Here is a 10,439-nt window from a genome sequence, read left to right on the forward strand (position 1 = left end):
CACAAACAGACTGAGAATCATACTGCATACTGCAAAAAAAAAAAAGTTATATTCTACAAACATTTGAAATTGGTGACCTAACGTATAATTTCCCTTTAAACTTCTTATACAGTTGATTAAATATGTTCATGGAAATAAATAGTATATGAAAGAACGTATATGTACCCTACTGTATGTGAGTGCAGAATTAATCATAACGCTTAATTCTATATATAAAAATAAATAATAAGACTGTTGGATTCATATTTAATGAGTATTTAAATGTCCAAATTAATTATTTAAAACAAATAATAATAATAATATGATATATCCATTAAACATTAATCCAAAGTGATTATTTAAATCAAACTTTATCATCCAGGAATCTGTGTGATAGCGGGTACGCTTAAATTGTAAATAAATGTAAGTTTCATAACTCACCCTCTCTCCAGAACACACGGTGGCAGGTGAAAATCTAAATGCTGAGCCCTTAGCCGTAGGCGAATTGGCGGATTTACTATGGCGAAGACTTCGCTCATTAATATTCATTTCGCCGTGCTGACGTCAGCTCGCCGAGTTCTCGAAGCGTTTGCTGACGTAACTCATGTAACATTCACGAGCCAAGCCTTCGCTAAAGCGGGGATTCGACAAATCACAAACGCCTACCTTACAACGTCAGTGTTTTAACAAATCAGATCGGCATACTGGCCGAACGTCACGTTGCGTAATTAATATTCATGAGTAAGGCCTTCGCCGTAGTAGGAATCGGTGGGATGGGATTTGGGACACTGGGAACATGGCGGCTGCCTTGGAAAATGAATTGGAAGTAGATAACGAAGATTATTATTCTCTGCTCAATGTCAGGAGAGAGGTAAGAAAGTGGATACGTTTCTAAGAGGAGCATAATGCATCTGCGTTGTCGAGATCTGCGATTTCTCTTATCAGGTGACACTGTCCTATAAGAGAGATTCATCCTGCTGTCATCGCATACTATAATGTGCTCTCTATTATTTTGTTTCAAGCATGATATTAATAAGGTGTGAGGCTTGATTAACATGTACACCTACCCTTACAGTAGGATTAATACAGTGTTGGTATCATAATCTGATAGGTAGCATTATTTGTCAGAACACCCGTTGCATTGGGCTCGTACTCGTTGATTTGACGTTTTATTCTTGGACAACTTTCTAGCATTATTTTTCAGCTGTCGAACTGATTTTATATCAGCCATCTGAGTGTTGTTTATTAATGTTTTATATGTAGCGTTACGTGCGTAACCTGCGCATGACTACTAGAGCTTATCTCAGAACCCATTAATTTAATATTAACGCTGGAAAAGCAGTATTAACCCAATAAACGCAGGCTAAATAAAACCTGTAAATGTACAACTAATTGTTATACCTACTACCATAAAAACACTTCTGCATGACCGATAATTCAAATGAGCCTCAAACTCTGAGGATGTAGCGAAAATGTTGGCGATTGAGTTTAAATGCAAGAGCGCGCCAAGGCACAGTCTTACCTGAGCAGGACAGCCAATCAGAAGCCTGCTATCAGGGTGTGACTGAACCAACTAATTTAAATATTTAGATTACGTTGACTCTCGATCGGTGCGTTCCAAACGGAATATCGCCCTTCAAAGGGAGTGAAAACAATCATGACCGCCATATTGAAGGGTCGTTCCAAACCGAATTCAATTAAATTCAGTTCAAGTTTATTTGTAAAGCGCTTTTTACCATACAAATCGTTGCAAAGCAGCTTTACAGAAAATTAATTTTCTACAATATTTAGTAGTAGCTTATCAGTGGTGACTGTCAGTTTATGTGCATACGGCAGAAATGTACGGAAAACTCAATTAACTACGTAATCAAACAGACGATGAACACTGTTAACAGCAATTATTATATGATGCAATCAAACTTATAGCAAAATGTGGTAGTTCTGTATGTTGCTTCAAGGTTAGCATCATCTGAGGTCCTCTGAGGGGATGGCATCATCTCTTCTCAGGTGTTCTGGATCCAGACTGGAGCTTGTGTAAAAGTTTGCTTGTTCGTGGCGAAACAAATAGAGACATAATTAGCTAGCTGCTGTTCCAACCAAGTAAAATTAATTAGTTTAACCCAAGAGTAATAATGCGCATTTGATCAGATATAACTGCAATCCAAAATGATGAGATGTATTATTTGAACTGGCCCCTTCAATGGGCCCTTCAGAATGAAGGATTTCGAAGGGTACACCTGGGGCAAGTTCAAGCTCAAACCAGTGTGCACCGTTTTGCGACGGTTTCCGGTTTGAACGACATGTTTCCAATGGTGTGCAGTGGGGTTTGAGATGCGTTTTCTTTTGTTTGGTGGGTGTGTCAAACATGTCAGCCCAATCAGCTGCAACATGTATATAAACCACATAATTAACATCAAAATAAATTCACAAGAGCAACTATATTGTTTGCACATGTTTATTTACATTAAAGGTAAAATAACTTAAATAATAAGAGCACAAGTATAGATCTGGAACTTCTTTAAGTCTGTGTAAATATCATTTAGTAATGTCTTCTGGCCCATTTCCTTTCCTTAAGAAGGTGTGCTAAATACTGATTAATGTAATATAAATATACAATAGATATTTATATATTTTGCTATTGTATTGTGGAGTGACACTTTCATACACTTTTTTTTTTTTATACCCCTCTGATTATATAATGGTAAATAATACAATATCATAGCTCAACAACAGTGATTGTTTATAATGATAAGCCTAATACTCACAATAAAAATAATAAGGTCATATAGATCTCGGAGGTAAGAAGTGGATTATCCTTCACCTGAAATGTTGAATCACAATAATTAGGAACCACAGTTTCCACAAATCCCTTCACTTGATTGGGATATTCTCTTTTATTCTAGACGGCAAGGGCAGTGACTGTAACATCGAGCATAATTTACAGTATTAAACATTTATACAGATTTAATCAGGCTCCGAAAATTCTTCAAAAAGAACACAAAGAATGGCCTTCTCAGCTGCCATAGTTGCCACTCTTGCGTCATCAGAACAGGGTGTTCAATGCACAACCATTTCCGTTTAAAAACCATTTTGCACTGTTTTTGTCGGGGCTGAACGCGGCCCTGATGGACACTTGAGGCTCCCATGAGCCTTTGCACAGATTCTTTGCATGACGACAGCACCTCCGTGTGGACACGTGATTATGATGCAAAAGGCCACTTCAAGAAACAGTTGTTTGGTCCCCTACACCCTTCAACCCTTCGAAGCTCTCACTCCGGAGGGTAAACCCTTTGAAGGGATTAGGGCATGGGGTGTGCCCTTCCGAATGGAACGCAAAGTCTGCTTGATATGCCATCCATCCATCAATCTTTACATCTGTCATCTACTGTTTATCTATTTTATGGTCCGCAGGCTACTCAAGAGGAGTTGAAGTCGTCGTACCGGCGGCTTTGTATGCTGTACCACCCTGACAAGCACAGAGACCCTGAGCTAAAGAGGCAGGCTGAGCAACTCTTCACCTATGTACACCAGGCGTATGAGGGTAATTATTAGTACTGTCCCAAGGAATATGACAATTTTCAGTACACAGATTAAAGGATTTTTTTTTTTCATGAAAGGCCAAATAACCATAAAACTTGGAGTATCATATTTAATGTATGATTTTCTGAGGCAGAAAATTAGTTGTACACAATTGTCTACATGCCTGTTTCAGTTGTCTGACTGATAGTTCATGGTTTTTGTAATTTCTAAATAAATAAAATAGCCTTTTAGTATAATTTCAAAACTTCATAGTATATGTCTTTTTGCTTTGAAATCTTTAATGTTTTATTGCATTACATTGTTTTGCACCTCAATACAAATTTATAAGTTTTCATCATAAAACTAAGCATTTAATTTTTTTTTTTTTAATAAGGCATAGTATTGGCAGAACTTAATGGTCATATAAATAACAATATCAGCACCAAATTGCATATTTTTGCTCAGTTTGTGTCTGAATAAAATCAAGGTTTCTTCGAGTATGACCTCGACACTCTCACTATATACTGGACTGCAAAACCTAAAGGCTAATTTTTTGAAATTGAGATTTATACATCATAATTTTATTTATGCACAATAAATAAGCTTTCCATTGATGTATGGATTGTTTGGATATGACAATATTTGACCCAGATATAACTATTTGAAAATCTGGAATCTGAGGGTGCAAAAAAATCAAAATATTCAGAAAATTGCCTTTAAAGTTGTCCAAATGAAGTTCTTAGCAATGTATATTACTAATATCAAAACTTAATTTTTGATATTTAGGGTATGAAATTTACAAAATATCTTCATGGAACATGGTCTTTACTTAATATCTTAATGATTTTTGCCATAAAAGATTATTTTGACCCATACAATGTATTGTTGGTTATTGCTACAAATATACCCCAGCGTTTTGTGCTCCAAGGTCACATATCATACTATATGAGCTATAAAAGCCTGATATAAAACACATATGCCTTTTTGTTTCTAACATTTTGTCTAAAAGTTCAAGAAACTGTTCAATTTTCAAACTAATAATAATAATAAAAAAACAGACTATTATTTAATATCTGGCTTTAGTTACAAAACAATTTATGTAGCATTTCCATTCAAGGAATTTTATGGTGACCACAAATAAAGCAAGCCATGCAGATTTTATTGTTTTTAATTTTGGTTAAAGTTGTATTAGTAAAACTATTTTTATTCACATGCTTGTGCACTATTCTATGCTGTTTTGTTGTATGAATAATGTGTTCACTGTAGAAGTGTGAAAATGGAAATATTGCTGTTTGTAGTCCAAGTAATTAGAGATATTGATAGATATACACTTTAGTATAGGGACCAATTCTCACTATTATTATCATATTAGCCATTTATTTGTGCTTATATAGCACATATTCTGAATGACCATATTCTACATCCCTAATCCTACCTAAAACCTAAACTTAACAACGACCTTACTAACTATTTTGTGGCAAAAGTCACAGTTAATGGTTTGTTAATAGTAAGCATTGGACCTTGTAATAAAGTGTGACGGAGATATTTCTTATTTGACTTTCATTATTTGACCTCTGCTTAGTTCTCAGTGACCCACAATCCCGAGCCATATATGACATATTTGGAAAGAAAGGCCTAGAGGTGGAAGGTTGGGAGGTTAGTTTGATCTCCTGCATCGACAGTGTTTATTCTAACTAATATTTGTATTACTGTGTGTTGCACATTGCTCGTCTGCTTGCTTGATCCCTGATATCTTTAGGTGGTGGAAAGGAAGAGAACCCCCGCAGAGATCAGGGAGGAATATGAACGTTTGCAGAGAGAGAGAGATGAGAGGAGACTCCAACAGAGAACAAACCCTAAGGTGGACATTCCAGACTAGAATGACAACGGGAGATAATAACAAGACTGGTTTTTATTTCCCAAAATGAAGCTTTATTTCACTGAATCTCTCAGTTTTGTTGTGCTCCAACTGATGTAATTTCAAAGATTCAATATTGCCAATTTGTTTATAGACCAGATAATTGCAGTCAGATCTTTGCTTTTTTGCTGAGGGTGATTGAGGACTGCTTTCTTGATTGTTTTTTGGTCTTTTCTCTTTTTGTAAACCTGTTTGCACGAACAGTTTGCACATTGTAATTTATCAGGAACATTTGTAACACAGGGTCTTTAAAAACAGTGTTCAATTCAGTTTGATCAAATTTAAGGCCATAAAATATCTTCAGTATCTTTTGGAAGGTCTTAACTTTGTGGATGGAAAAACTGGAATCATGAGACAGTCTGCTCTGAATGTTTCAGAGCAGTTTAATGTTAGTGTATACCACGCATTTGTGAGAAGTAATTTCGTATGATCTACTAATGATAAATAGAATACTGCAGGAATTATGTAGTTTTGAAGACCAAAACCTATGAACAGGTTTTAGCCCTTCCAGGTCAATACGTTTTTTTTGATTGGATAAATTCCTGAAATAACTTCTATTGACATAACCTTAAGATATTTTTCAATTTTATTCTGCAACATCAAATACATCAACAAAGCTTTTTTTGTCTGATCAAAAGTGGCTAGAACTACTGATCTAGTTGTGTTTTGTTTATAATTATTATATTCTATTCTAACTCAAACTTTCAGGGAAAATTTTTTTTTTTTTTAATGAAGACTGAAAGTTGTCTGAAGCTAAGTGGTGGTGATGCGGCCATGTTGTTGCTTATTTAGCTTTTTATTTCTGCTTATTGTATTTAAGTTTCAAAATTCAATTTGGGTTCATTTGTGAAGATTTTGATGATGAACAAAACAAAAAAAATCTGATGCTGACTTCTGGGTCTGCATGCAAAAATATGTCATCAGTGCAGCATACTGTTGGGTTTGTTCTGAACAGACATACAGTATTACATTTATTTGTACAGGTCCTAAAAAGATCTTAAATTTTCATTAAAAAAAAAAAAACTGCAGAAACCATGCTCATTTCATATCACAGAATTGGTTAGATATATAGAATATACTCATCATTTTGTCTGTTTTCATTCAGGGGACAATAAGTGTTGGCATAGATGCGACAGACCTCTTCGACCGATATGAAGAGGACTTTGAGGATGCACCAGGAGGAGGTTTTCCCCACATTGATATTAACAGGATGCATATTTCCCAATCCATTGAGGTCAGTATGTACAATTGAGCATAATTTGATGTCGTTATATCCCTTATGGAAGCCCATTCCGCCACTGAATAAAAAATAAAAGATAATTGCAACTTTTTCTCTCACACTTCTGATGTTTTTGCTAGAGTTTGCTATATTGCGAGTTATCAAGTCAGAATTGTGTGAGAAATACAATTCTGTTTGACAATTCTGTCCCTCCCACCCACAACTCCTGCCAGCACCGAGACTCGAACCTGCGACCTTCTGGTTACAAGTCCAAATCTCTAACCGTTAGGCCACAGCTGCCCCCACAGCTGCAATTGCGAGATTATCTCTCACAATTCTGACTTTTTTCTCACAATCGCATGATATAAAGTCTCAATTGCACGTCATAAATTCAGAGTTGTGAAATATAAACAATCCTGTTTAACAAAAAGTCAGTTTTCTTTTCTTTAGAACTTGACCCTGTAACTGAGGGGCAGATTTTTACCCGGAACTTTATTTAGATCCTGGTTCCTTCGGTGGAATCACACTGAGTACCGGCCCAAAGTCCCTAGTTCCCGGGAAAAGTTCCTGCGTTGGAAACAGGGCTTATATCTCAATTCTGAGTACAACACAATTTATATCACTAAGAGAAATTGTCAGAATTGCGAGATGTAAACTTGCATTGCGAGAGAAAAAGTCAGAATTGTTAGATTAAAAGTCGCAATTACTTTTTAAAAAATTATGTTTATGTTTGTCAGGCGCCCCTAACCACTTCAGATACTGCTGTCCTCTCTGGATCTCTCTCAACGCGTAATGGCAATGGAGGAGGAAATATAAACCTTTGTGTGAGGCGTGTGACCTCAGCAAGAGGCTGGGGAGAGGTGAAACTCTTTCCAACATACCTGATTTTTTTTTTTTTTTTTTGGGGGGGGGGGGTGGTATGGTTCTGATGTTCCTGTTTGTTTGTGTGTCTTAAGCTGGAGTTTGCTGCAGGGGACATAAGAGGACCTTTATTTGGGATGAAAGTGTTCCGTAACGTAACTGCACGCTGGTAGGTGTCCATCTGTGTGTGATGAGGCTGATTTGTGTTTCTCTTTTCTGTGAATCTCATATCAGTTTTGTCACCTAGCTTTGTGACTGCCCAGTGGGGATTACAGTTCTCCTCACATGGTGTGCGGCCCAGTGCTACTACAATGATGGCCCGCCACCTGGACCAGAACACTATGGGTTACCTGCAGTGGCGCTGGGGAAGCCAGTCTGCCATGACCACCAGCATTGTCAGGGACACCAAAACAAGCCACTTCACCCTGGCCCTGCAGGTGAAACCTATGCAGGGGTACACTGATGATGGTAATTTGTTTAGTTCAAAACAAAGTTAATGCTTTAAGAATGCTATCCATCTCTTCTTATTCCTGCTCCTCAGCTAGGTGTTCCTCATTCCTACCTGATGATGAGCTATCAGTACAAATTCCAGGATGAAGACCAGACTAAGGTCAAAGGTTCTATCAAGTATGTGTTTTACCTACAGCTTACAATATAGATGGCCAATCTATACACATTACCATGTGTATAGATTTTTGAAAGAAGTATCATACACTCATCAAGCCTGCATTTATTTGAACAAAAAACAGTAATATTGTGAAATATTTTTACAATTTAACTGTTTTCTGTTTGAATAAATATTATAATGTAATTTATTCCTGTGATACAAAGCTGAATTTTCAGCATCATTAATCCAGTCACTCCTTCAGAAATCATTCTAATATGCTGATTTGCTGCTCAAGAAATATTTCTTATTTATATAAAAAAAAATTCTGCTGCTTAATATTTTTGTGGAAACTATGGTACTTTTTTCAGGATTTTTGTTGAATAAAATGTTCAAAAGAACGGCATTTATTTGATTAGAAGTTTTGTAACATTATAAAAATGTCACTTTTGATTATTTTAATGCATTTACACACACACACACACACACACACACAAAGTACTTTAAAAATTGAAAATCAATTTTAAATCTTTTAAAGTTTATATTAAAATAAATATGCAATGTATTGCCCAGCCCCAGTTTCAAGTAAAAAACATCTACTCTGACAACTCATAGTCTTTGTTTTCAACAGGACGGGTTCTTTGGCACCGTGGTTGAATACGGTGCAGAGCGCAAGATCAGTCGCCACAGTGTTCTGGCTGCAACCGTCAGCATTGGTGTACCCCAAGGAGTCTCCCTCAAAATCAGGTTAGGACTGACCTGAGCTTACCCGCAATAAACACAGCTCAGCAGAACATCAAACTAACCAACTCCGGCTGCTCGTGGGTGGTCTATTTATGACAGTCATTTTCTTCTCTCTACAGGTTAAACAGAGCTAGTCAAACCTACCTCTTCCCTATTCACCTGACAGACCAGATTTTACCCAGCGCTGTGTTTTATGCCACTGTGGGCCCGCTGGCCATCTACTTAGCTGTCCAGAAGCTTATTATTATGCCTTATGTACGAGCCCAGAAGGAACAGTGAGTTATTATCCACAATTACTGTCCTGAAACCGCCCATTTTCCTGAAACCCGTCTTTACGTTACCTCAGTTTCTCTGATGATGAAGGGCCCTGGCTCTTTGGTTGTTTACAGGGAGTTGGAGAAACAGAAGGAGGATTCTGCTTCAGAAATTGCTCGCAGGAAGCAAGAAGCTGAAGCTTCCGTGAGTAAAATAAATACATAGACAACATGACTGTCTCCCTCTTGCCAACACAAACAGCCATTGATCAGCACAGATATGTTTTCTTGTGTTATCATTTTTTTGGATTTCAGGTTTTGCTGATGCAGGAGTCAGTCAAGAGAATTATTGATGCTGAGGAATCTAAAATGGGTTTGTGAAATGCACTATTATGTGTTATGTTTGTTTTTTTAACAATTTCAAGATACAACTTAAGCTCTACGGACAGCATCTGGGTGATATACTGGATTACCACAAATCATTTTAAAAACAAAGGTGCACGCTCATCTGCTGCTTTAAATTCTCGAGCACTTTACAGCAGGATGGATTCTGATTGGCTGTCATTTTTGTATCGTTCATCAGCTGGAGAAAAAATCATTTGAAAGTGATTCCAACGATATCGTGTCTCTTTGTCTTTATCGTTTATAGTTGTTGGGTGTGGACTTTTCTATTCTTTAATATTGAGAATGATTTTTTAGAACTAGCATCTTTATCATTATCTTTATAGTTATCGTCCTTGGAGTGAACAGGCCTTAATGCAAGTGTGTATATAAGAAAATATTTTTAAGAATATAAAAATAGCCAGTATATCCGTACTAGGGATATGCCGGTATCAAATTTTCATGTTGCGATTAATTGCTAATGCTTTTATCACGGTAATTTATTTAAAAAAAAATGGTCATAATACAGTATAACAGGTTTAATAACTTTTTTTCTTATAAACAAAAAAACTATACAATCAAGCAATACAGAAAAAAAATATATAAAGTTCAAAGTTTTACACAGATTAAAGTGCAAAAGAACTATAAAGAACAATGTTATCACTTTACAAGAAGATCTATTAGTTAACCTTAGTTAATGCATTAATATTCACAATGAGCAATAGCTACATTTGTTACAGAAGTTATTAATCTTTGTTAAAAAATACAAGTCTTAGTTCATGTTAGCTCATTAAATAACACAGTGGCAACTTTCGATTTTAACACTGTGTTATTAAATATTGGAATACCTTAGAATTAATGTAAGTTCAGAAGCAATTTTTCATTAGCAGTTTGAATGTTAACTAATGAATTAACTAATGTTAAAACTAATGAAGCCCTAATGTAAAGTGTGAATAAACA

At 36.2% G+C, this 10,439-nt stretch overlaps 1 protein-coding gene across 2 annotated transcripts; it reads left to right on the top strand.

The window, feature by feature from the left end:
- The first annotated feature begins 705 nt into the window (after positions 1-705).
- LOC122134564 (dnaJ homolog subfamily C member 11-like) lies at positions 706-9,494 on the top strand. 2 transcript variants are annotated; one of them, XM_042755999.1, is made up of 13 exons: positions 706-850; positions 3,391-3,520; positions 5,081-5,154; positions 5,258-5,359; positions 6,522-6,650; positions 7,373-7,495; positions 7,592-7,665; positions 7,744-7,933; positions 8,038-8,127; positions 8,732-8,847; positions 8,964-9,119; positions 9,234-9,303; positions 9,414-9,494. In XM_042755999.1, exons 1-13 carry the CDS (start codon positions 776-778, stop codon positions 9,477-9,479), a joined length of 1,395 nt encoding a protein of 464 aa, XP_042611933.1. In that variant the 5' UTR covers positions 706-775; the 3' UTR covers positions 9,480-9,494. The 2 variants fall into 2 exon arrangements, with proteins under 2 accessions (XP_042611933.1, XP_042611932.1); XM_042755998.1 differs by lacking the exons at positions 9,234-9,303; positions 9,414-9,494 and having other exon boundaries at positions 8,038-8,123; positions 8,964-9,105.
- The last annotated feature ends 945 nt before the right edge of the window (positions 9,495-10,439 follow it).

Source organism: Cyprinus carpio, unplaced genomic scaffold (assembly GCF_018340385.1).
Source record: "Cyprinus carpio isolate SPL01 unplaced genomic scaffold, ASM1834038v1 S000006767, whole genome shotgun sequence".
Lineage (NCBI taxonomy): Eukaryota > Metazoa > Chordata > Actinopteri > Cypriniformes > Cyprinidae > Cyprinus > Cyprinus carpio.

Bases quoted from the DNA above. Each gene is read 5' to 3' on its own strand.
- LOC122134564 (XM_042755999.1), top strand. From the start codon at position 776: ATGGCGGCTGCCTTGGAAAATGAATTGGAAGTAGATAACGAAGATTAT. The intron at 5,360-6,521 runs GTGGACATTCCA...GTTTTCATTCAG, and splicing joins AACAGAGAACAAACCCTAAG to GGGACAATAAGTGTTGGCAT. The intron at 6,651-7,372 runs GTCAGTATGTAC...TATGTTTGTCAG, and splicing joins ATATTTCCCAATCCATTGAG to GCGCCCCTAACCACTTCAGA.